This window comes from Poecilia reticulata, chromosome 16 (genome assembly GCF_904066995.2).
Source record: "Poecilia reticulata chromosome 16, P_reticulata-male-v2, whole genome shotgun sequence".
Lineage (NCBI taxonomy): Eukaryota > Metazoa > Chordata > Actinopteri > Cyprinodontiformes > Poeciliidae > Poecilia > Poecilia reticulata.
The window spans coordinates 5599434-5627306 of NC_088845.1; the positions used below are offsets into that span (position 1 = coordinate 5599434).

General features: G+C 38.8%; 1 protein-coding gene across 2 annotated transcripts in view; it reads left to right on the forward strand.

The window, feature by feature from the left end:
- The first annotated feature begins 435 nt into the window (after positions 1-435).
- glcci1b (glucocorticoid induced 1b) overlaps positions 436-27873 on the forward strand; it is a 32309-nt gene continuing 4871 nt past the window's right edge. The window contains exons 1-7 of one of the 2 annotated variants that reach the window (XM_008430975.3): positions 436-709; positions 859-1247; positions 8105-8253; positions 18947-19036; positions 22492-22611; positions 23836-23973; positions 27506-27698. In XM_008430975.3, the coding sequence (XP_008429197.1) occupies positions 693-709; positions 859-1247; positions 8105-8253; positions 18947-19036; positions 22492-22611; positions 23836-23973; positions 27506-27698 (1096 nt within the window). In that variant the 5' untranslated portion in view covers positions 436-692. Of the gene's footprint in view, positions 710-858; positions 1248-8104; positions 8254-18946; positions 19037-22488; positions 22612-23835; positions 23974-27505; positions 27699-27873 lie in introns of both variants that reach the window. The other variant, XM_008430974.3, reaches the window with a different exon arrangement.

Sequence of the window (27873 nt, forward strand, 5' to 3'; positions counted from 1 at the left end):
AGGCATAAAAGGAATTTGACTCAAGTTTCTTGAAGCTCTCAGAGCATTTCTACGCAGAATAAGGAGCAGTAAAAACACAGCGTAATAAGTAAACATTGGGTCTTTAATGTATGTAGTTATGTCAAATTAATGTATATAAACAATGAGATTAGCATTTTAATCTGTTATATTCTACTGGTTAAACAATTCAAATGCAATATGATAGTTTAGAAGTAAACTTTTGAGATACATTTTGGGAAAATAATTTATTATGCGTAAATGTATGACTTTATCATTTCAATTGACAATGAATGAAAGCTCCAGAACAGCTACAGCTTTTAACTGCAATTAAGTATTTTTATGAAAACTTAAAACACTTATGAATAAGGATTAATAACTTTACACATTTGATTGTAGGGTGAAAAATGTTTAACATAATGTAATTTTGATTGGTTGAAAGTAACTCTTTATGGGCTGGCAGAAGCCAATCACTGATCTTACTGTACACGGTGACTGTCCAATCAGAAACCAAGAGACTCATAGCTAAGGCCCGCCTACTTACGCCAGCCAGTAGTCGAGCTAAAAAACTGTCAAGTGAGTGAGCAGGATGGGGACGGCTTGATAGCAGCAAAAACACGTAAAAAAATGTAACGAGAAGTTGTAAAAACAACTTTAAAAGTTATCCATGCCATGTTTGGAGTTTACCACAGCACATGTTAGTAACCTACAGGTAAGTTTGCTTCAAAATAAGTCATGTCGGATTGTTTTTTTTACCCTCCTTAAAAGCAGGAGTTGAGAAATTTTAAAGGAAGCTAACGTTTTTCGCTAACAGGCTGATGTTTATCTCAATAGTCCTCCAACCTTCTCCTCCTTTTCTAGAGAAGCAGCAGCAGCAGCCTTGGGCAGTGCGTGTTTTTCCCCTGCGATAAGAGTAAGCAGCCAGTTTCGGAAGATGTCAGCGCCCAGTAACTCCCTTCAGCAGCCGAGGGTGAGGCGCAGCAATGCGGGCTCCCCGGGCTCGTTCACCCAGAGCGGCAGCAGCTGCAGCCGCTTGCACCCCATCCGCGCCACTGTGCCTTACCAGCTCCTGCGTGGGGGTCCGAGCAGCCCCACACGGCCGCAAAACCTGCACGGTGGGACAACAACCAGCCGGGTCTCGAGTAGCAGTCCCCCCTCCAGCCCTCCGCTCACTGCAGGAAGTACAAAGCAAAGAGTGTCACCCGAAAATAAGGAGGCTTCCTGTCCCCCAGACTCCCCAGTGTCAAAAGGTAAAACGAAAAGAGCGTTTTATATACTTAACTACACACATAAATGATATATCACCACGTGTGTGGTCGCCTTAGAGCGTGTCATTGTGCTTTCTGTTGTTACTGTTATGTAATTAAGAGTGGAAAGTGAGAATGTGTGTTAAAATTTCAGGGCTGGATTTAGGAGCATGTGGGCTCCTGGGCTAGAGCCAGTCGTGGAGGCCTACACGCACACACACTTTCTTTCAGGAATGCAGATTACACTATTGTTGATTATTAGGTACACATCGGCGTTTGGGACTGGTTGCCATGCAGTGCAGTGGAAGATCTGCTCTACTGAAGATTGGATGAAAAATATTCCCTGGATGTACAGTTCACTTTTTAAAAAATTAATTTGGTTGAGGTAGCACATCGCCACTGTATAAAGAGTCAAGACAGTGGGGGAAAAAACAAAAAAAGTTTGGGGAGAGTGGAGAAACTCTGTGCCTAAACATAATGTATATCACAATAAACCGCCATCTTGGTAGTCAAGCTCAGGGCAAGCATAGCTGAGCCATGGCTTCAAGACCAACAAAAAGAAAATATACTGACTAGTGTGCGAGAAAAATATATATCAACAAATTTGCTGCTGTCGGGGTGCACCTGTATGAGACAGAGAAACGTCATGGAAACATGATGTGGACAAGCTGCCTCCGGTTTACTATGACATAGTTAACTACCTAGTGAGGAGCGCCTACACCATGGATGCAAACAATCAATGTTTAAACGGATTTGTAAAGGACTTGCGAACTCTTCAAGTAAATAAGGTTCTGGTTACTGGCAGAGTAAGTACATGTAACATACACATAGGCTATATGTCCGTCTTAGCTAGCAGCTAAAAGCTACATTAGCTAAGATAATCTTGCTAGTTTTGTAGTACAGTAAATATCACTGATAATTATCTTGGTATTACACAAAGATGGGTAGAGTGTTCAAAAATTGGAATCGAGTAATCGATGAGCTAGTTCTGAGCTTATAGCTAGTTTATTGTTGTCATAGCAACTGCCATGGAGGTTAGGGATGCCTACCAACATGGCTGTCAGCTACATACTAAATGTGCCCGCTTTGAGAACTGTGTATAATGTCTGCTTACACCTTATTTTAGTGTCATAGTTTGAACGCCATCCAGCAGAGGGCGCCGCTGGTCATCCTTTGGCAAAGCTGGTGATACAGAAACAAAGATGGCGGCAATACCAGAACTGGAAAGAGAAATATTCCAAACGGAGTCCAGTGTGGGATGGAAAATTTACTTTTTGCATTGTTATTTTGAAATATAAACACTTGACAAACTCCTTAAGTTTCACCTGAGTAGCGCTCATTCAGCCAAGTCAGCATGTTATTAAAAATTTAACTCTATGTTTTGGAAAGACGGTCGGCCATCTTCATACAAGAGAAAGCAGAAATTTTTAAGAATATGGCCGCTTATTAATTAACAATTAGTAAATCAATAAGCTCAATCAACTTTAGATTAACTCATCAATTGATAACTTGCACCCGGAATCAAAATGTTATTACAAATCTAACAAACTACAACTCCCACATCTAGCCTAGTAGCTAACGCATTGACCAATGTCTTAGAGGTTTTTCCAGACAAAAGCATATTTGTCCACTCTAAGAAACCTTCTAATAATAATAACAGTAGTATTGCATCCCTTTTGTGTTTATCTGTATGCTGAAAATACGACTCACAATGTCACAGTAAAGTTGCTGATTCTTAATTTAAAGCTTGCTGTTATTGTATTTGAAAACGTATATAGTAAAAGTCTGTGTTTACAAAGTGCTAATTCATTAAAAATGTAGATTTTGTGCACAGGACTTTGCTAACAATCATCCCTGGATGTAACTTTTGGAAACATCATCTAAAAGCCTGGAAAAAGCCTTTTTTCCACGCACAGCTAGGCATTCATGATGTGGTTAGAAGAAGTTCTGTAAATCCATTACTGAAAGGAAGAAGAGAAAGGACCTCGTGGCAGAGAGACATGCTGCCACTTGTAATCTGTCCAGTTCATTCCCTGCAGAAACACGGCTGAGGGAATGTTACCTAATGACTGGTATCACTGGAAAGGGCAGAAACAGAACTCCCCAGTTTGTCCTGCAGGATATTAGAAAATCATGTGTTTGCAATTCTATTGTGTATCGTTAATAGGATATAAACAGGGCTCCCACACGGTCTGGAATATGAGTTAGGGATTATTACCATAATTATAGTCTGGAAAAATGTGGAAAATTAGAATATACAAAGGTATTTTTATTTTCAGACGACTTTATTCCTTTCATTTATCTATTTGATTATCCATTTTTCATCTGCCTTTCTAACTTATTTCCTTCTCGTAGTTGTTTTTGCAGATTTTGTATGAATGCTTAAAAATGGAAAATCAACATTTTTCTTTTTTCCTTGCCTGTGAGAATATAATTAGCAATTCTTTCTGATGTTAGTGTTACAAATAGGCCTGCTACAATAAGCAATAAATCAATTAATCACATGATAATTTAAAACAAGTTTATTGGTCTCAACTAGCGCTTTTGTTGAAGAACAATTTTGCTAACAGAAACTTCATAATTAATTTTATTTGTTGTCTTGTTTATTTATTTTTGGATATTTAAAATGTTTTCCAGTTTCTGTGCTAAATGTTTATTAGAATTTAAAGTTCATTGAGTTTTGAGAATTTCTGTTCTGTTATGACTTTATCACCAATATATTACTTAAAAATGGTCTTAAAACAACATTATTGTTTGTCGCAGTGACTTCTGGGACAATTTATTGTTTCATTATAAATGATACATTTGATAATTTTTACAGTCTGTTACACTAGACTGCAAAAAATAAGTCGTGTGACGTGCGTCGCTTCAGTCGCGCAGCGCTGGGCCTTGACGTCCGTTCATGTAGACTTTGAATGTAAACCAGACGCTCAAATCGCGTTTGGTGTTAATGCAGCTTTAGAACTAGCGCTTGCCTAGTTCCTATCTAATTTATAAAGAATATATGTAGATTGCATCTATTACTCGATTACAGTTTTGAGTACTCTACTTTCATTTTGTTGGTCTCTAAGCCATGGTTCATCTACGCTTTGCCTACCAAGATGGCGGTTCAGTGGCACAGATCACTTCCGGCTCAAACTTGTGGGAGCTGTTATTGGTCGCATTACAGGCAGGAAAAGTGGATTTGGTTCACATCTGCCTGCTGTGTGAACCTCCATATAGGACAGGCTACGTCAGATACCGTCTCTGATGCCTGGATAATTAGCTGTTAGCATGTTATGACAGCCATAAAACTGTTATACAGTTACAGTCTTAAGTCAGAGCCATCTGACCACAGCCTCACCAACCACAATGACTATTTGAGAATACTTGGATATATGAGTTATGACAACATTTATTTTCACTTTGGGATACATAAAGTGTTTTTGAATCAAATTAAATTAGCTTATAGTCTTACCTTTAGCTGAAACGGTCCTCCACTTTTCACAGTACAGGTCATGGTGGTGTAACTGGGGGACTTTATGCTTGCGAAGTGCTTTGCATTCCTTGTTTCTTTGAACGGGATGACCTCCAGCCTTGATGGCCAGCCTGCCATGCAGCGCAGGAAGCAAAGTCCCGTCAATAACAACTCTGAAGTCACTTTTGCCAGGCAGGGTGAATATGAGCTAGCCATGTTCAGCTAGCTCTTGGTGTTGATTTCCTACTCCAGCTGCATGCCACACATTCCTCAATCCTCCAAAAGAGATTACCTCTAACCCCAGCTGGTTGTTCATGTCAGTTGTGATGGAGGAGGCAAGGTTTTCCTAAATGCATGTGAACTCTCAAATCCAAACAATCAGAAGGCCAATCAGCACAGATTTTATGGCTATTCTGTGTTCAGAGGATTAGGATGGTCCTGCTTTCTGGATGCACCGACAGTTTCATGTTAACTTGTTGTGACCTTTTAGGTTCACCAGCGTGACGTCATTTCACCACACTGCTTACTGCTCACAGTCAAAATGCTGCTTCTGCTGAAACAGCTCAACTTTAACCTTTAAACTCACAGATTTAAAGGTTTAAGTATCTGATTCTGTTGAATTAAGCTGTCGAAGTTAGTTTTTATTTCTGTTCTAATAACATTATTACTTGAATGTAAATAATTTCTGGATTTTCATTTGTTAGTGTAAATGTTGTCTTTACCAAGCTAAATGTTAGCTGTTTCTGCACAATATCATCTTGATATTTTTGCCTGTTGCACTAAGCAATAAATCAGTTTATTACATAATAAAATAAAACAAATTCAATAATTTCCATTAGCATGATTTAGCGTTTTCCCTTTCTACCAAAAGCTGGATGATAAAATTCTTCAGTCTGGTGTTTTGATATCATCTTGCCATTTCTTTGAAGATCAGTTTTGAAACAACAAATAATTCATTTTATTTGTTGTTTCTGTTGTTTTGTTTATTTGTTTTGGACATTTAAAATGTCTTCCAGCTCCAGTGTTAAATGTTTATTAGAATTTAAAGTTTATTGATCTTTGAAGACGTCTTCTTGCATTATTATGTCATTACCATTATATTACTGTAACTGTTGGAGCAATTTATAGTACAGCAAAATTAGTTGTTGTGACATTCCTAAAATTAATGTTCAAAATTGCAGGACTTGTCATCGAAGGAACTACCTTTTTAGAAAATGCATCTCCAGGTGTCTGTATCCTTAAAAAAGTATTAAATTCTTGAATCTAATATTACGGCCTTAAAATGTCTTTAAATTTACTTGAAAAATGTAAGTTGGCCTTAAATATGTTAGCCAGGTCTTAAATTCTGTTGTGACATTTACTTTCCTACATTCTGTGTAGTTTAATTTTCTTGCTGGATTTTTTCCGTCAGGTAAACGTTGGAGTCGCCCACAGACATTTTTATGCTGTTCTGTAACTTGCGCTGATTGTGGCTGCTGCTAATTAGCCTCTAATGTACCCTTGCTAGCTAGTTAGCTAACTTTTTTGCATCTAGCAATATCATGTAAAATTTATTGCCAGTTGGCGATACAACAATGTTCATCTGTAATTTTCCTTCTTGGACTGCAGGAATCAGGAAAACCGTTTTGATAATTTTGTTGAAAAACTCTGAAATCTCTTCTTCAGAGTAAAAATGAAATGGATTATGTGCTTCAAACAAGGGAGTGGCGCTGGATTTTTAAAAAAACTTTTGTTATGTTTTTATACATAACAAAACCAACTGTAAAAAAAAAGCAAAAATTTGCTATTTTTAGTGCTAGTTTGAGTGAGAAAGGATACCTTAAATGACTGCATATCAGTTTATTTTAAGTTAATGAATTATGGAGATAAATGGTCATGAAAACACTGAAATATTTACTTGCACAGTATATGTTGTTTAAAAACTTATTACTTATAGCACCATTTTGTAAGTGAAAATTTTGGTACAAAGGGACAAAATGACCAGCAACCAACTGGTAACGTCCAAGTTCTGCATTAAAAAGCTTCAGTGTAATGTTAGCATGTGCTGCATCATTACTTGGTATAAAAAGTTTGAAAAGCACTGGAGTAGAAGAATAAACATAACCAAACTTTGCTGTCATAATAAAGTCTGGGAAATGCCTGGGGTTAGGTGTGTAACCCCAGGTGAAGCGTGAATCTAAATGCTGACTGATTTTTGTTTTGCGATCCTCAGATCAAGCGAAGTTCTGGGAATTTTGTTTTCAGATGTTGTCAGGATGAACCCTTGTGAAAACCCACAGGAAACTGCTGACCGCATGTTTGTTTTTATATTTTCTTCTGTCTCTCAGTTAATAAAGCCAAACATCTAAAAGCCTGGAAATGTCTTGTGAAGGGAAAGTTCACGTTAAAATCCAACATAAAGCTTTTCCTTCAACGCCACTTTCTTACTACTGAAATCAGCAGATGGACTTCTTTGATGTCTCGACTTCTTTCACCGTTTCCTTTTTTTCTCATAAGGAGATTATTGTAGTCTGGTGAATGGGAAGGAGGGAGTTAGTGGGGGAATGGAAAATAACCACAATCCCAGTTCAGGGAGCGATGGCTTCGCTTATATCAATATTGATGGAAATTTAGCCTGCTTCCCTTGTCTGCAATGCTTCAGGGAATTTTACTGTAGCCCAGTAAGCTTACTTAGGCAATACCTTTGGGTGGGTAGGCTTGTGTGTTTTATGAACAAAGAACAACAATGACTGGCTGTGCAGCTCCACGAGGGACGGGGCGCCTCATGTAGATGGTTTAGTCTGTGTGTGCTTTGTGTGTGTGTGAAAGGCCTTTGCCTTGGCTCCTCTGGCAAGAAGTAAAACAAATGCACACATCTCCCACATATGACTCCGTCCTTCAGCATTTGACGTCAAAACGAAGCAGCTTAATTGCAGTAATTACACACCTGAATGGTTTCATTTAGGCTAACAAACACGTTTCACTGCGGCCTCAGATAGTCCAGTGGTTACTTTGGATTTGTCCTGTTTGGTCTTCCATTGCGTGCCTCTGCAGGATTGTTGTGTGGATGCAGGCAGTTTTGATGTGCATTGCAGTGTGGTGGCTTATGAGCTCTTTATGTGGGTGGTGTGTGCTTAACTGCTCTAGGTCACAGCAGATTGCTCCCATAACATGAGATACTCCTGCTCAGCCTTTGGCATTTCTCTCTGCTTTCAAGCTCCTTTCTTTCTCTCTCTCTTTCTCACTCATGTGGTTCAACAACATCTTTGAAAACAAGAAGGGATCAAGGTCAAATTCCTAAGTGCAAACACGAAAAACTGAAGTAACGTCACTCACACATGGACCAACTGAGAAATTGGTTTGCTTAAGTTGTTTGGGGTTGCATATAGATGGTATGTTAAGTCAAATGTTTCCTTCTTCACAGCGGAAAGATCCAAACTACAGGTGCGTAGCTCCAGTGCCATACGGAGAGCGTCTTCCTTGGACGCCATCACAGGACCTTACCTCACTGGCCAGTGGCCTCGGGACTCCCACGCACCGTACCCTTCCTGTATGAAAGACAAAGCCACACAGGTACTCAGACCACAGCAGAGTCCAGCTCAAACCAGGTGTTTACTGGGACTATGACAGGCTATCACCACACTTTACCAAAATTATTGAGATAATACAAGGATTTTTATAACTTTCTACATTTGCATGCAATTCCGTCACTGCAAAAACACAAAATCTTGCCAAATATTTTTAGTTTTGTTTTTAGTGCAAATGTCTTAATACACTTGAAATAAGACAAACTAACTTAAAAGCAACTTTTGAGGAACAGACAGAGGCTTGTTTTAAGTAAATATTGATGAAAACGTGCTAGTTACACTAGCAGATAAATTAAGTCGCAAGATGGGAAAAATGTCTTGTTATAAGTGAAATTCATAAGTGTTGTAAGTGGCAGAGAGACGTTGGAGTAGGGGATATGAGCTCATCGTCATTTTGATTGTTGGAAGTTTGAACGTCCTCCTCTGGGATTTGGGGTCATAGTTCAGGTATTGCTTTAGCTTTTAAGATGCTAACTAATTAGCTGCTACCAACTGTAAAAAAACAACAACAAAAAACAAAAGTGTCCAACTACCTAAAGCATAATTGTCCAAAAAGTTTGGATGCAGTTTGTTAATGATTTGTTAAATTATTGGCTGACAACCAAAGAAATTGATTCAGAATTGATTGATCTGCCAGAATTGATTAGTCTTTTTTTCTGGTGTTTGTTGCCGCTGACCCTCCATATCCATGCATCGGTTTTACATTTAGCCTGATCTCACTGTTGGTTGGCAGCCCACGCATGATTATCCAGTTTCAGAAAGAGTTTAATTTTTGAAGGACCGTGGCTTGTTGCGGGCTTGTGTTATGAAAGAATACTGAATATGTATGATTTGCAAGAGGGCAGCTCTCCCTATTGCTAACAGAAGCCTTTCATGTGACTGAATGAAGACCGCCAAGCCTAATTTACATGGGCTTCGTCCCTTTACCCCTCATTTGCCTTGCGTTTCTTTGTTTGTTCTCCGAGGAAGTGGTAGGGGGGAGCTGGTGAGGTTTCTCGAAGTGGCTATGTGCAAAGTAAACACATCTAATTACAGGGTTCCTGTCTGGATCTGGAAAGTATGGAAAATCAGTTTGACAATTATCAAAGAGAGCATAAAAATGCAGAGAAACATCTAGGCACGCCGTTATCTCATAGACTTCATGCTTTTTGGCACAAAGTGATGTTGAGCCTGTCCTGTCCTGGTGAGATGAGCTCATAAGAGTCTGACTCACAGAGCTGTGGATGATGGAAAACATTTGTTATGGCAGTAAAAATTGTAATGTGAGAAAATGCGACGCACATCACAGTCCCAGAGCGATTTGTCGGAGCTCGAACCCACTTAAGGAATAGTCATAGACCACTTCCTGTTTGCAAGTTCTGCCTGAGCCCATCTCTCTTTTTTTATAAGACAACAGCAGAAAGCAGCAGACAAAAGGTCCCTGCTCTCTTTTGTTTTGCATTGCACCAGTTCAAGACGGCCTCTCCTTTGAGCTGTAATGCAGCTCTGCATGGAGGTGAAGTTGTTTGCACCTGTCCCCCAGGCGAGGCGAGGAGAATTCCCACTGCTTACCACCTGGCCCTCATGGCTGCCTGCCTTTTGTGTGGGAGTTGAGGAGCAGAGGGTCCATACATATGCTAATCGCGCTTCCAGGATATGTCTGCAAGCCCTAGACCCTGCGGTTACAGAGCACAGAGAATCCGTATGAAGATTAAAGCTCTGACACACCAATTCACACACAAGAAAGGCAGACTGATCAAACAGTTTGTGTAGCCTGACATTTTACATTATTAGTTATATGTGAGCACAAACCACAGATCGTCAGTAGCTGCGTTTCCACTACAGATGAGTGCAAGTCTTTGTCAAAAAAACACACTGTTGCAATTGTGCTGAACCATTAAATAAGGGTGCATTCACACCAGTTGTGTTCATTCCGCTTTAATCGAACCCCAGTCCATTTGTCTGGAAAGTCCTGTTGGTTTGTGGAGTGAATGACCAAAAATGTCATGAAGGGTTGAGATTAAGGCTGTTGTAAACGATTATTTTAGTAATCGAGTATTCTGTTGATTATTCTGACGATTAATCAAGTAATCAAATATAAATTTGATCAAATAAAATATTGGTAAGTTCAAAGACCATCTACTCCAGTTTTTGGTTTATGTATTCATCTTCAGTGAGTTTAACAGCTGAACTCTCACCTTGTCCAGCCATTCATAGCTTTTGTGTTCATGTTAGCAACGGGATTTGATGCTGTCGTTTGCCACACACAGAAACTCACCTACCAGGTGTGTAATGTTGAGACCAGGATGATATGAAATGTATTTTCTCATTCGTTCGTAACGTTACACTTATGTTAAGCATCAACGACAGTGGAGCTGCTCACCGTGTTCAGGTTATCCCACTCACCTGTGTAAGTACACCCGCTGCGCTCTTCACCACCGTTCATTCTGAACCGGCATCGCGACAGTCAATTTAAGGATGTCTATTGGGCCCTCAAAATGATAAAACTCGGACATTATCGTAAATCAATAAAATCCTCCCAGACTGAACTTGAAAATTGAACGTTTTGCCACTAACACTTAGCTTTTGTCAACAACTCACAGGCAGAAATGAGAGCACAGAGCAACAATAATAATGACAACATGGTGCTCTAAATAATAAAACATAATTTGATGAAACTTCAGGACAGATCATTTTTATTGAGGAACCTTAATATTCGAGGTGCTGAAGTCATTCGAGGAATCGTTACGGCTCTAGTTGAGATGAGGTTGAACGCGGTCAGATCTAGAGTAAAGAGAGATAATGTGTTTAATGATGTCCAAAAACCAGTTAACTGATAAGAGAGTGACAAAGAAGGAGTGAAGGATCCAGCGGTCAAGAGACGACACAGACTAAACACACATCAGGGAGCAGGAGAAGCAATCAAGGGCATGACGCGACAACACGGGTCTAAGTGAACCAAAATACATACACAGAAACCAAAGTCCTCACAGAAAACCCAGAAAACGAACCCTGGTAAAAACGTTTCATTCCAATTAAAATTAACTTTGGAACGCCAGGCGGACCGGAGACTTCTCCAGGGCATTCTGGGTAAATACAACCAAAACAAAAGCTCGAGTCAAGACCTAGAGTGGTCTTTTATCAAAGATGAGAGAAATCCTACAACTGGATATTCGAAATATCTTCCAGTTCCTGTGTTAAATGTTCATTAGAATTTAAAGTTTATAGTTTTTGAGAATATATTATTATGCAATTATTATCACAATATTACCTCAAAATGGTTCAAAACAACAATATTATCATGCATTGCAATAATTACTGGGATAATTTATCGTCCAGCAAAATGACAGGCCTTCTCATTGCTGGTTATAACAAGTCCTTGACGTCAATTGTTGCTGCCAAGGTTGACACAAACGATTATTAGGCTTAAAATAATCATTACCGTTTTTTTTTGTGTTTTTTTTAAAGCTCTGTGCATTCAGGATTAAATTTGGTTTAATAATGTAAACCAAATGGTTACAGTGGAATACGCCTTAAAATCACCAATAATTTATCCACATAATCCTGTGAATACCTGAAATATAATTTCTGAAAGTGTGATTGATTTAAGGTTAAAATGTTTGTTTATTTTGGACGACAAGTTGTAGTATAATTGGTAATGAATCTAAAATCCTGGTTTTGGTTGTTAGTAGTTTGGCATTTTCTCTCAAAAACTGATGCGACTTTTAGACCAATGCACAAAACTACAGGTAATCAACTGCTTTCTATAAAGAAAAGTGAATTTAAAACATTCAGATAAACAACCTTTTAAAAAACTCCCACCAAATGATAGCAGCAGGCCTCTGCATGCATGTCTCGGCGTGCAATCTAAACAAAACAGCCCAAATTCCACTGTGATTCAATTGAAGCCCAGTCATTATTTCCTGCTTTGGAGCAGAGCTGGATTCTTGAGGATGTTGTCGGCATGTAACCCGTTGGGTGGGAATCACAATAGGAAGCGAGCTGCAGGCTATGAGTTTTATCAGCATTACATTGTCAGGCACAACACCTGGCACGCTTCACTGTTCGCAAGGCACCAAGCTGAGGCTGCAGGTTCAACAGAGCGCATTGCCCGGCTCAGGTGAGTAAAAGGCTGTACAATGGCTGCTGGAAAAGACAAGGGGTTTGTTGGCATCCAGAAACCACTTCCTGCATTGTTGTTGGTTGTGCAGGAGGCTCCACTTTTGCTTTTCAAAGAAGTAAGGTTGTGTAATTGTACATCTGCTTGCAGCCATTTTTACGTGCGAGTGTAAAAGTTGAGTCGAGGGTGTGGCCAGCAGCAGATTATTTGGATTTAAAGGACGAGAGATCCTAAACTGTGATTTTTAGTGTGCACAGCGGCGCACTATAAAATCACATTATCTAAGAATGACTTTAGATAATGTAGTGAACATGTTGTACAGCCGGTAGATTTGTACTATCCTGTTCCAGGAAGCATCAACGGGTCACCTTGAAGCATATTGAATTGGGATTTAGACGCCATGCTTTACCACATGTGCCTGCTTGACTTCTTTTAGAACAAAATCTCTTATTAATTTAAATAAAAATGCAAAAATTGGAACCAAAAACCTCACAACATTCTCACTTCACTGGCGTGTTGTTTAAAAAGTTGAAACGTTTCTTTTTGCTCAAAGTTTACTGTCAAAAACGTAAACATACACAAAGTGTTTTACATGGAAATAAAGGAACAGAGAAATGTAAGAATAACATAAATACAAATTTAAAACAATGATGCAGCAGTGATCTGCCTCTAAAGGAAAGCTACAGTAAACCATAATGTTCTCAGTTCTGGCTTGAAGAAACCAGCAGGTTTTGCTCCTCTCAGGTTTTCTGACTGATTTCTTTTCCTGGTGTTGGTTCAGGACTCAGAAAGGATTTTGGATAAGTTGCAGCCACCTGATTGGTTTTTCCAGTCCTGCTTTATTGACCATCTCAATTGTCTAACCTACTAAAACTGAAAGCATGTGAGCTTTTTGACCAGGCGTTGGTAGGAAACCCTTTACTCTGGCAATGCTCTAACGATGACTGATGTCGTATTAAACGACATGTAGTTGGTAAGATTGGGTCCATTGTTTCATTATTTATTATTTTTGCTAAAACAGGCTTCAGTCTTTTCTCTGATCGTCGGTATTTTGGACACTGTTGGAGACGGAATGAGGAAGTTGTCATCCGCCAAGGTTTTGCTGTTGATGTAGTAAATCTGAGAGTCAACTGGATCATGTAGATCAGGGGTGTCCAAAATGTGGCCCAGGGGCCATTTGTGGCCCTTGGGTTAATTTGGTGTGGCCCTTGACCTTAATTCAAGAATGCCACCAATTTGGCCATTTAACAGTTTTTGTACTTTTTTTAGTTCATGTCTTCTAAAACTGAAAATGTTAAGAACAACACAAAGACTTTTTTATAGTATTTTTTTCATTATTATATTAAGTCGTGCCACTAATATCCAGGAGGTTTTAGTCAAAGCATAAATATTTTTGAGTTAAAAAAAAAAGAATGTGTAATATCAAAAAATTACATTTGGAATAAACTTAAAAACGTTTCATAGACTTAAAAAGCGGAAAGTAACAAGCCCCAGAAAGGTAAATAATTAAACATTTAGGCAAATGTCTTTTGTTGTTGTGCAGGTAAATGAAAAAAAATTCACCTCAATATTTTTGTGTTTTAATTGAAATTTTAACCCCTGAACACTTTCAACGTGGGAATTTTGGCCCTTGATGCAAAATGTTTGGACACCACTGATGTAGATGTCAAATAAAAGCCTGGGAATGAATGAATGAATGATGTAACCGTTACTGTAGCATGCTACAGTAAACGCGTTAGCACTTTGCCCTTTCACATTGAAGCTGATCAGATGCTTTGATAAGATGCCTTTGGTGAATCCTCACGCAGCTGTGCTTTATGTGTGCAGGAAATCCAAAAAGCTCCAAATACAGGCAGCGTTGTGGCGTGCCATCCGTTGCCTGTCATCTGCATTAAATATTGCGATCAGCACATTTTCTCGAATCAGATAAACGGTGGAGGATGATAAAGTGTTTCCGCTCTGTGCCGATCTTTGAAAACCCTTCTGGTGCTGCAGGTTTTTAACGACCTGCTGAGGCGGATCAGACTCGTGATGCTGGTGGGTCGACTTCAACCGGATCATTCTGAGTTGGGACATTTCTTTGACTGTGAAGCGTAATAAATGTGTAAATCACAGAATGAAAATCTCCGATTATGATCATTCTGGCAGGAGAAATGAGCCGAAATCACAGCAAGCAGAGCCCTAAAATGTGACCCAAGTAATTGGTTTAAAAAAACATTCTATAAAATGGAACAAAGTCTGAATAAAAGATGCACAAATAAATAATTTTGGTATTATTAATTGACCTCCAGTTTCTTGAGAATTATTGTAAAAATTCACGCAAAATCAACAAATCCCCACACTTTTTTGCGCTAATACATAATAGTGAGGTTACAGCAGATTTTTCTCAAAAATTGTCAAAAACCTTCTTACTTGTACTAAACAGCTACTTCAGCTTTAACTTAGGATTAAGGTCCAAGATCTATACAGCGACTAATAAAAGTCACATTTACCGTTATAAATAAGTGCAAATATTTCCAAATTAGTGCCACAAACACAAAATCCTGGAGGGACTGAAAAGATGTTAAATAATATTGTTTAATTTTAAGAATGCATTGATATTTTAACAGGCTTTGTCAATACGTACCGGCCCTTTAAGAGCATTCATGATCTTGATTTGGCCCAAAATGAAAATGAGTTTGACTCCCTGATGTAGAAGCTCAGGTTGCATATCTAGAAATATGAACCAAATCAACTGCAGTTGTTCAGATCATAAAAGGTTTAAAAGATAGTTTTATGTCTCGTATTAAAACTGCATCTCTGACGAAAGTAGACTCAGTTTACCAGTTAAACTTTGTTTTTTTCTCAGCAGTGTGAAGCCCTTTCTAGCCATTTGCATTGATTCAACTGCAGCAAATGTATCGTTTACAACTTAACAACAAAAACTAAATCTAATAAACACCACTTGAAATATTAGTGTAATTTTTGTCATGAAATAAATATTTATTTCATGATTAAAAACTACTTTAAACAGCATTTGTTATCAGATTTATATTAAAAACATTAGTTGATTCCTTATCATTTTAAGCCAGTTATTAAAAGCCACTTGTGGCTCCAGAGCCGCAGTTTGCATATCTAGAAATATGCACCAAATCTTTAACAACTGAAGTTGTTTAAATAATAGAAAGTTTAAAAGAAACATCTATGCTTCACATTAAAACAGCATCTTGTAATATTTGTGTGATTTTTGTCATGAAATAAATATTTATTACATGATAAAACTGCATTAAACGACATTTGTTATCAGATTTGTATTAAAAACATTAGTTGATTCCTTAACATTTTAAACCAGTTGTTAAAAGCCACTTGTGGTTCCAGTTTGCAGATTGTAAATCCAGACAGATGCTTCAGATCTTTAGCTTTTAGAGTTGTTTAAATCATAAAAGGTTTAAAAGATGCCTTGTGTTGAAGCTGTATTTCTGATGCAGTTCGCCAGTGAAGCTTAATTTTTTTCCTCAGCAGTGAACTGTGTGAAGCCACTGTGCCCTTTCTAGCCATTTGCATCGGGTAAGAACAGATTCGACTGCAGCTTCCAGTTCCTGAATGTTTGGCAGAAACTTCAAACTGCACAAGTCATTCCAGAGGCCATGGACGAAATGTTAATGCTAAAGGCTAGTTACACATCTGCCATCCAGCGCGGCCAAGCACAGAGGTCTCTTTTTACGAGAGCACAAGCATCCATTTAATGTGTGTCCTTTTCTGGGGGAGCCGTGGCCAGCGCGCCGGCTCACACAGCTCCATGGGTGTTCGTCATTATTCACAGGGTGATATTCCATATCACCCTGCGCTGTTTAGAGAAAGAAGATGTTGTTTGTGCGGAGTCGGGCGTAAGGCAGGGCGAAGGCGGTGACATTTACGATGTGTTGCGCCGCTGTGCTCGTGTTGTCGGAGCGGAGCCGCCGCTGATAGACACAATCAGGGGGAAGTATGTGGTTTCTGCAGGCCTATGAAAGATCCGCTCCCTGCTTCTGGTTTTGCATTAATTTACATAATTTAACCGTTGCCTCGTTTCTTTCAGCAGAGGTCGAAAAGGCGAGTTCATCGAGACAGAACTATCTCTATGCTCTCTAGGAGGAAATATCTCGTTTATCAGCTGATTTTCTGTAATCATCTACAAACATCTCAACGTTTATTGCTTGGCTCATTCAGCTTTGATACGCCTGCAGTTGTAACTAGAGTCAGCATTGTTGGATAATTTCTGGATTGTATTGCTGAAGGTGAAGGAACATAAAGACGGAAACTTTATGTCACCTTTAACTAACAGAGATGTCTTCATGGCAAGTAAGCATGAATGCTCTTTAAATGTGTTTGGATTTTTGTTTGGAGTGTTTTTCTTGTCAGAAGACAAATATGTGAGCTCAGTGTCTTGCAACACAGTTTGGTGCAACTCTGCTCCGCAATAGGAAAAAAAAGGAAAAGGTTTTTGTTGTTTAAGAGATTTTTTCCCCAGGGACTGCTGTACTTATTTTCACTGATTCCAGGTATGCAGCTTTATTTTGAAACGCACACCACTTGTTAAATGCTTTCAGATGGGTTTTTCTGAACATTTTAGACTCTTGGAGTTTAGTTTTGGTTGAAATGGAGTTTCTGTTTCAGGTCTTAAATCAGGGGAGTGCAAAGTGCAGCGCGTGGGCCATTTGGAGGCCTCAGAATGGCTTTCAAAATGGTCCACATTTGGTGGTTTGTGCAGATGAAACACTTTTTAAAATGTTTTGGGTGAGATTATTTATGATTATGGTAAATTAAAGCAAAAGTATTAATCTGTTATCAATCACATTTGTCCTTGCTTTTTTATTTTCATAGCAAGTAGAACCACAAATATCCAAACTTTTACTTAAATGGAAACTTCTGACCAGAACGGGATCCACAGCCTCTTCTTTTTGCTGAAAAGTGGACAAAATAATTTCTTTCTATACCAAAAAACAAACTTAAAATGCAGATTTTTCTGCAAAAATCCACAACTTTCATTAAATTATTGCATATCTATTTTATTGTTGAAAAGATGTTAAAAAAACCAATGCAGTTATATTTAAATTTAATCTTAAGGTGTCTAGAGTTAGTTAGCTGATTAGGGAGTGACGCCAGGAGTTTCCAACTCTAATTTTCCGAGACACTGAATTTTGGGTATTCATTATCTATAAGCCATAATTATAAGAATTATGAGTAACAGAAGCTTGATCACTCTATAGGCGTTTTCGCACTGCAGGGAATGGTACGGAACGGTTCCAGCCCTGTTGTGTTTGCATATACACTGCATATACATCGAAGCTGAACCTGATGTTATTATTTTTTAAACTAAACAATGATGTAGCGGCCGAAGCCTTTTCCTCAGAGATGCGGCGGAAAACTTTCTCTTTCCTCGTTGACCGATCTAGTTCATTCTGTACTCGTTCATCAGCGAGTAAGCGGAGGATAAAAACCCTCATCATTAGACCAGGTGATTGCACTATAATGAGACGAATCCATTGCTAATTAAAACTAACAATAAACATATTGAAAAGAGCACTCTTTACAAAATACAGTTTAGTGAGAGCCAGCTGTCAACGGAAAATCAACGTCTGACTCCATAGCAGCCAGCAGTCAATCAGCTGCTGGTTCTAAGCAGAACCGCTTGGCCGGTCTGATTGGAACCACAGCTCTTGTGGTTCCAATCGGGCCGGGTGGAACCGGTCGCAAGTTGTAATGCAAACACGGTCGGAACCGTTCCGTTCCATACCGTTCCCTGCAGTGCGAAGACGCCTTATGTGTGATGATTCTATATAACATACAAGTTCCACTTTTCTAAGATGACTGGTAAAAATATGACACTTTTACGCAATTTTCAGAGTTTTTCGTGGTGTTCCTGTAGATTTAAAACAGCTGTAAACATTTGTTCTTTGTGTTTATGAGTATTTGAATTTTGCATTTCATGTACAGGCAGTGAAATCAAATGTGAACACGTCTTTTTGTTTACTTTCGCCCAGATGCAGAAACATGCACTCCACCCATTTTTAATTGCACAAACATGCATTCAAATCTGTCGGCCTGTTCTGCAGAAAAGGTGCAACTTAGTGGGAACAACAGATGTGCAAGAAGTTTTGGTAACATTTTAGTAATATGAGATGTGCGCACATCCTTAAAAAGTCTTAAACTCATGTACTTAAAATTAAAGCATTAAAATGTCTTAAATTAATTTAAGAACATGTAAGTCGGTCTTGAATACGTTAATCACATGTCTTAAATTTTGTTTGGCTGGACTGTTGCAGTTCTTTTTAATTATTCCTGCAGGATTTTTCTGCAAGGTAAAAGTTGCAGAGGCTGTTTGTAACTATCTGTTAATATACGCTTGCTAGTTAGCTACTTAGCTATTTTTTGCATCTATCACAGGTAAATTAGTGCAAATGTATCATCAACTGTTTTTGCCACTGTTTTTTCCACTTATATTGTATATTTATCGCGTCGTCAGCCTAAATTTCGTTCAAGCTGGTATTAAAAAAAGGTCTTAAAAAGTCTTAATTTTGACTCATGTGGTGTAATGTGCTTTGTTTTGTTTGTTTTTCAGACTCCAGGTCTCTGGATCGACGAAGCCGCCGAACTGGGAAGTCCTCACCAGCGATCAGCGTCGTGGGGGAGCGCAGATCATCTGAAAGAGGTACTTTCCCTTCTTCCACCTCCCAGACGATCCGGTCACTGCTGCTGCTCTCAGCTAACGCATCATTATATCCACACAGCTGGGTAAAGAAAATGTTTCTGTCATTCTTGAGGTTCTTCATTTACTTAAAGTGTGTTTTTATTTGTCAGAGTCTGAGGTCAGCCTAAATATTACCCTCCTTAAAGCCGGTTTCCACTCCTGTCTATCTGCTGGCCTTGGCAGCCCGTCTGGCCGACCACATGGACTCCAGGCCTCCAGACCACAAGCTAAATTTATCCTGCTCTGTTCTCTGCATGGCTGCACTGTGTGAATCTCATCATGGACTGTTGTTTTTCAGACAGTATAGAGGATCCACACTGAAGGAGGGCAGAGTATACAGCCGCTTTTTTCCCTTTTTAAAATCAGCAGATTGTTTGTTTTTTTTCTTCCTAGAGAGCTGCACCTTCGCTCCACCCTGCAAAAATATAAACTCCTATCAAATATGTTTGGTCTAATTCTTAGTAAGACAAAACTAACTTACAAATAACTTTTCAGCCCAATATTGCTCAGTTTAATGAATAATTCCTGAAAAAGTGCTAGTTCACTGGTGGATTATTTCACTTATAAACATTTTTCCTATTTGATGAGTGAAATAATCTGCCAGTGGATCTTGAACTTTTTTAGATAAAAATAAGGAATAATTTTCAAAACCATCTCCAATATCTTTCTGAAAAGTTACTTATAAGTTAGTTTTGTCTTACGTCAAGTGTACTAAAAATTAAACCAAAAATATTTTGTAAGTTCTTGTATTTTTTTGCAGTGCGCAGTCAAGAGCAGATCCTGGTCTTGAACTTTATTCTGCAAAAACACAAAATCTCACCAAATATTTTTGATCTAGTTTCTTAGTACACTTCAAAAAAGACAAAACTAACTTACAATTAACTTTTCAGCAGGACGCTGCTTGGCTTAAGTAAATTATTCCTTTAATATTGATTAGAAAATATTAGTTCCACTGGCAGATTATTTCACTTCTAACATGGAAAAAATGTCTTGTTGTAAGTGAAATAAATCCATCCATCCATTTTCTTTACACCTTTGTGTAAAAGGAGGGTTGCTGGTGCCTCTCCAGCTAACGTTCCGGGCGAGAGGCGGGTTCACCCTGGACAGGTCGCCAGTCTGTCACAGGGCAACACAGAGACACACAACCATGCACACACACACTCACACCTAGGGACTATTTAGACAGACCAATTAACCTGACAGTCATGTTTTTGGACTGTGGGAGGAAACCAGAGTACCCGGAGAAAACCCACGCATGCACAGGGAGAACATGCAAACTCCATGCAGAAAGACCGGGGCCGGGAATCGAACCCAGAACCTTCTTGCTGCAAGGCAACAGCTCTACCAACTGCGCCACTGTGCAGCCCATGAAATAAATTGCCAGTGGAATTAATGTTTTTAAATAAAAAATAAGGAATAATTTACTTAAACCAAGCTCATATGTTGGTTGAAAAGTTCCTAGTCAGTTTGTTTTATTTCAAGTGCACTAAGAAACTAGATAGAAAATACTTGGTGAGACTGTGTGTTTTTGCAGTGCATGAAGTCAGTAGTAGCTCCAGTTTAGCTGTAATTAAGCAAACTGTCAGAGCAACACAGCAGGTATAAAACAAGTTATGAAATCTTTTATGAAATGCATCTGCAGCAGCTTCTGGCCTCTGACTTGCTCTTATTTCATAAATCACCTTTAAGCACACCTCTAACTTTATAACTTGACCTGCCTGGAAAATGTTGCGTTCACTGTTCTGCAGACAATCCCTGAACAACTTGGCCTAGAAATCAATAGCTCAGCACAGCCAGGAAAATCTCTCTTTTCCCATCAACTAAGATTACACCCGGGCTGCCTGGACTTGTCATTATCGACTGCTTCCACTAAGCGAGCGCAGGCAGCAGGATTCCTGCTCTCTAACCTCTGCAATTTAACGAGTGGGAGGACATCTGAAAGGAGCAGGTCTCTTTGTTGACTGTGTTGCCTGGAGTACAAGATCTGCGCTGAAGAACCACACCTTTGTCTGCACAGCACAACTGTGTCTGTTAGTCTTACAAAGGGTATCCTGTTTTTTTTTTACTGGGCCTGATGTAGCAACACCCACTGACCCAACTCATTTCATCAGCAGGCTGACTCTGGAAGTGTTGCAGCAACATTCAGCTATTCCTGTTGCAATAAGCAATAAATCACATGATAAATTTAAACAAGATCAATGATTTATGATCTTTCTCTTTTCTCTCTTTTTCTACAAAAACTGGATGATGAAATTCTTCACTATGGTCTCAACTATCTCTTTTTTAAAAACAATTTGTTAACAGAGACTTTATAATTGATTTTACTTGTTGTTTCTGTTGTTTTGTTTGTTTATTTTGGATATTTGAAATGTTCCAGCTCTAAATGTTCATTAGAATTTAAAGTTTATTGATTTGTTTGATTTTTAAAGTTTATTTTAGTAGGTTCTTGCATTATTATGCCATTATTACCATTATATTACTTGAAATTTGTCTCAGAGCAATAATATTACTGTTTATCGCATTAACTTCTGGAGGAATTTATCGTTCAAAAAATTTGTTGTGGTGGCAGGGCTGCATTCAGGTTGAGTTTGTTTCAGTAAATCTTTTCAGAAGAATGCAAAAGTACTCATCGTATTTTGTTAAATGATTATTTCGACAATCAAATACAAATTTTTCGTTTAACCAGTTAAGCCTTTTTGACACAATATTTGAAACACCTTTAAAAGATGCAAATAAGCAAATAATTGTTTTGAATAAGAAAACAAAGACTTTATTGAACATTAACGGAAAAGCAGCTGCAGTAAAGAAATGTGTAATTTATACATTAACTGTTGCAAAACAAATTCTTAACTGATCCTAAATATTTGGATGCGTGTGACGAACTGTGCACCAATTTATCGACACCGATTTTCTTAGTTTTGGGTGATCGGCTGATACTTCCATGCAAAGGTCTAAAATCCAACCATTGTCCTCTTCTGCAGGTTTGTCTAACACAGTGTTTCCTAACCCTGGTCCTCAAGGCACACTGTCCTGCATGTTTTAGGTATTTCCTTGCTTCAGTCCAGCTGATTTCAATCAATGACTGATTAACAGGCGTTTGCTGAACTGCAATCAGTTGAATTAGGCACATTAAAGCAGGGAGATCTCTAAAACACGTAGGACAGTGTGCCTTGAGGACCAGGGTTGGGAAACACTGGACCGGCTCACCTGCTCATGTCTGCAGTTAGCAATAGTCGCCCCACTATTGCCAACTCAACGACTTTCTTGCTACATTTAGCAACATTTCAGACAAAAATCAGAGTCTGCAGGTCAGGCTTTTGGTAATCAGTGATCGGCCAGAAAACTGCAGTCGATGTGACATTTAACACAGTTTTTCTTGTTGGTTTACTGTCTCCGTCTTATTTCACCTTCAGCAGATCGCTAAGCTGCGCCTGCAGCTGCAGCGCAGCAAACAGGTGACCAGGCAGAACAAAGACAGAGAGCAGAGCTCCCTGCAGCAGCTGCCGCAGCAGCACAGCGCCGCGTGCCAATCACAGGTAGGCTTCTCATGTCATGCTCCGTTAGGGTGAAAACATTATCATTAACTCAACTTGGTGATGCAAGATTTTACACAGGCCACACAGATATGATAAGGGAGCTCAGCAGTTTGGAGGAAAACATCCAAACGAAACGGACGGTTACAAACCTACAACACAGCTGCTGGAGATTAGAAAACTGAGTAAACAGTTCAGTGTAACTTTATTTTATACCTTTAAATCCATATTTATTTAAGCTTTCATCAAGCCAACAACATCTATATTTAGTGTTATGTAGTTTAGATTTACATAATAAATATCATGATTTATTATGTGTTTAACATGCAGGGTGCTGTTGAGTTGACTTTTCCTAAACAGGAGAAGTTGATCTTTGAGGTCAAACGGAGGGAGAGGAGGGAAATGTGTCTGGGCATGTCTTCCCCTGAGCTGCAGCTCATTCATTAGACCCAGGAAAAGAGATGCTGTGCTGCTGCACTAACACAGCATTAATACTGATGCTTCTGACCACAACTCTGTTCTGTTTAACTGAAACCGCTTCTCTGCAAAAACACAAAATCTTACCAAGTAGTTTTGGTTTAGTTTCTAGTGCAAATATCTTGAGACAAAACTATCTTACAAGTAACATTTCGGCAAGATAAAGGAGGTTTATTTGCTTAAATAGTCCCTTAAAATTAACTAAGGAGTACTACAGATTATTTCACTTATAACAAGATATTTTTCCCATTTTATAAATGAAATAACTAATTCTTTTTTTCATCAATATTAAGGAATTATTTACTTAAATCACTGAAAAGTTACTTGTAAGTTTGTTTTGTCTCATTTGCATTAGAAACTAGACAAAATACTTGGTAAGATTTTGTGTTTTGCAGTGTTGTGGTTCCATCCAATCGTGTCTTTCTAGTGCAAATATCTTAGTACACTTGAAAAAAAGACTAAATTAATTTACAAGTAACTTTTAAGCTGAATATTGGAGCTTGGTTTAAGTCAATAATTCCTTTAAGATTGATCTAAAAAGTACTATTTCCACTGGTAGATTATTATTTCTAACAATATTTTTTCATGCTGTAAGTGAAATAATCAGCCAGTGCAACTAAAACTTTTTTATCAATATTAAATAAATTATAGCAATATTGTGCTGAAACATTACTTGTAAGTTACTTTTGTCTTATTTCAAGATGTCTAAATCATTACTCCACCTTCAAACAGTGTTATGTTTCTTTTCAGTACAAGGGAACTTCTTCAACTTTAACGTCAAACCCGATGCCCAAGTCGCTGATATGCAGAGTGCCGAGCAGCGTGGAGGGAATCAACCACGAGCTGGAAAACGTTTTCATACGAGTCGACTGGGAGCACGGCCTGCAGGTACAGCATCGGGCTGCGATGTGCAGTAATTTACTGCTCACTGCTTGTTATACCTCAGTGAAGTCCTGTAAAGTTTATTTATCTGACTAATTTATTTGTTGTAATTCAGTCATTAAATGGGAATGCTCACAATTCAAAACAAAAATACTGCAAACGGCATTTTGAGACCACTTTTAAGACCTGAATCATGAGGGAAAAACTCATAAAGTTGTGACTCAATCCTGCATCTGCACTTTGTTTTTGTCCTTTTCTACAAACTGTTATGAATCTGACAGGAAATGTCCAATTTGAAAGACATTTAGTCCACAACCACACCAGCGATGGGTATGTTTGTAAGGACGTCTGCAGAAAAGAGCATGTGCTCTGCAGGTACAAAAACATTGGGTTATAAAATGTTTTTTTTTTTTTTTACATATTTGTTGAAACTGTCACCATGTTGTGACAGTTTGTTATAAGACAAATAACCTGTGAAAACATCGATCTCCTCCACATCCATCCTGAGTTGCTATTGCTGTCTGAAGAAATGCACCAAAAACAACCAATCAGAGTCAGGAGGAGGGTCTCAGCGCTGTCAATCATTCTCATGTACTCACTGCTAAATGTGGTAACGTTGGAGAAACAACTTGCCGTTTATTCGCCGACATCTGTAGCCGTGCTAACTAGCCTTAGCATTCATAACAGAAAGGAAGGAGAGGGGGAACAGATGGGGATGAGCAACGCCACAATAAGACTGATTGACAGCGCTAAGACCCTCCTCCTGGCTCTGATTGGTTGTTTCTTGATAGCGCTTGGAGAAGGCAAGAGGAGTTAGATTTTTTTCACGAATTATCTCTTATAATTTATATATTTTTTAATAAAAGCTGCATACTGCAGCTGTAGGTGGAATTGTGTCATAATCAGGCAGTTCCTTGAGCTTCCAACAGTCGGTAAGGGATGGAAGTGAAGTTCTGCAAAGATGACTTATTGCACATAAAGCCTTAAAGTTGTAAATAAACAACTGGACACCTTTTGTTCTTCTACTGTTTAAAAATTTCTTCAAAAAAGTAGTTTAATCTCAGTTAATTGCTTTAACTGTTACTTTTTCCTAAGGAAGTTATCTTCATCCAACATTAAAATTTGTCTGATCTGAAATATTAAAGTGTGATTAAAAAAAAGCAAAAACAGAAGAAATCTATAAGGAGAACATACTTTTTCACACCATTGTGCATGTAAATTCAGTCGTACGCATACCGATCTCTGCTCTGCATTTGCTCCATTTGTCAATTATTAATTTGGTAATTAAATATGCATAAGTTTTGTCATGGACCTCAGAAGGAATCATCTCCATTTTGCATTTTAAGAATGTAATCAATGCATAAACGAAACATTTCAAAACCTTTTTAACGGCTTTACTGAAAAAAGGCATGAAACTACTATTAAACTTGTTAGTTATGCTTAGGATTCGTTACATTTGTGCAAAAACAAGCTTGTAAAGTCAGTTTCTACACATATTTGTACAGCGTGAGAGTCCACTTGTTTAGAAGCCTGTAAATCAGCCCTGATATGAGGTTGTAAACCTTGGCAGGGCTGCGATGCTCCACACCCACATGGCTTAAACACACAAACAAACACACGCTAACCTGCAGATTTACAGCTTGCTGTGCACTCTGCCTTCCTTCTGCTCGCTCTTTTCAGTCAGCTGAGCCAAAGCTCAACACAATTCACATCACGCTGTTCTCAAGTACCATCTGGTGTGCTGTTTGCTTCTGCAGTTGCCCTTTAGACAAACACATCACAGGGCTTTTAGTTGGAGATGTTTTAAGATTTAGGGCGTTTTAGATGGCACTTTGAGTTTAATGTGACGTCATCCAAAGAGAGAGACGTTTCTCTGAAAGTCCCTCCATCTGTTGGCATCGGTACTCGAAGAACTCATCAAGTCCAATTGAGGAAGTTCTGCCTCCTCTGACAGTCTGACCACATTCACAAACTTTAACAGATCACTTCTCACCTGGGATGTCCATTAATGATTTATTAGATTAAAATTAGTTCCAACTTCAAATTGATCAATTAAAAATGTCTGCTGAGATCATGTGTAAAGTCTGGCTCATTAGCCTTTTGTGTGGCCCTCCAGACTTCAAATTATATCAATAAGTCCCTCCAGTTTCACAAATCTACAAAATTCACACAAAATCAACAGATCAGCACATTTTTTTTCAGATTTTCACCGCAGATTTTTCTCAACATTGGCTAAAAAGAGTGTCTGCTGGCTCAGGTTGCATTCACATCAAACACGTTTTGCGCGTCGGGTTTACATTCAAAGTGTATGCAGAGGCGCGTGAAGGGCCCGTTCCGGCACGTTTGGAGCTTTTGATGCGTCATGCGCATCCAACAAATAGGCCGGCAACGACAAACAATGGCTAGAGTGATTGTGACGCGTCTGACGTGCCTCGACGAGCCTCCACATAGACTTTGAATGTCAACCAGACGAGCATAACGGTTTTGGTGTGAACACACCATCAGCCTTACTTGATGTCAAGTTATACAGCAATTAATAAAAAGTCACATTTAACATCGTGCATTTGCGCCAAGATCATAAAAATTCCTTACAAATATTTCTAATTTAGCGCCACAAAATCCATGATTTTGATTGCAAAAAAAAAAACACAAAAACAATCACGAAATCGACTGACCTTTGTGGAAAGATGTTAAATGTTATTTAATTTTAAGAATCACTTACTGAATGCTGAAACAAACAGATATTTATTGATATTTTAACAGTTCAGTGGGTTTTATCAATACATTTTGACACAAACGACCCTTTAAAAACATTCAGCTTTTATACTTTGTGTTGTAGCGTGGCCGCCGGCCAGCAGGTGGCGCCGCTAGCGGTGGTCATCCCTAAGCGGAGCCGTTGATTCAGAAACAAAGATGGAAGCCGTATCGGTGAAGAGAAACGATTCAGACTTTTTCCGATTCGGAATGCTAAATTTACCTTATGTTGTTCTGTTTTGAAATATAAACACTCGAAAAGCTCCTTAAGCTTCACCTTCAAGGCGCTTCCTTCAGCCGAGCGGCATGACGGAGTAGCGTTAGCTTCTCTATCAAAAGTCACTGATGGGCTGCGAAGGCGACAGAGAAGCAAAGAGGTTACCGCACTTCATGGAGGGAAGATTTAACTTTAAGAGCAACAAGACGGTTCCTATGTCTGTTCATGGGGAATTAAGCGTTTCACAAATTTTATTTTCATTTTTAAATGTTTCTATTCTGCAATCTTATAAGTCCTGTTTGTTATATATATCCAAGTTTAATCGTGAGGAAACCACAATTTTCTGTTTATTCAGTGAGTATTTAATACAGCTAACACAAAATGACGTAAAATTTTTTAAATGATTTTTTAAAATTCTGCCTTTAACCCTTCCTGTTATGGAAAGATGGTCGACCCTCTATATACAAGAGAAAACTAATTAATTAATCTTAAATCGATCAAACTCTAGATTAACCCAATAATCGATCATTTGCATTCCTATTTTTGTACCACCTCTCTTCCTCACAGGCCATGGAGGCGGTGGATGGCCGCCGCCCGCCCTTCCCTCCCAACCGCCACAGCAGCAGCAGCGGTGACACACGGGACACGGACACCCAGGCCCCGTCCAGCGGCGAGTCGAGCCCGTCGCCCCGACCCTGCAGCTCCGACCACCTCCACTCCCACGACGGAAGTCCCTGTTCTGCTGAGGACATCGATAAAGGTTTGCTCCAAGTTAAACTGATGATAGCTTGTTGTACTATTGTTCTAAAATAAAGTCGTCCGATTTTATTTATTTATGTTTTGGAAGGAAAAAGGGATGTTATTCATTAACAGGTAAAAAGGATTTTGCACGTTTGCTATATTAAAAGAAAGGAGTCTAGTTTTCAAATTATTTT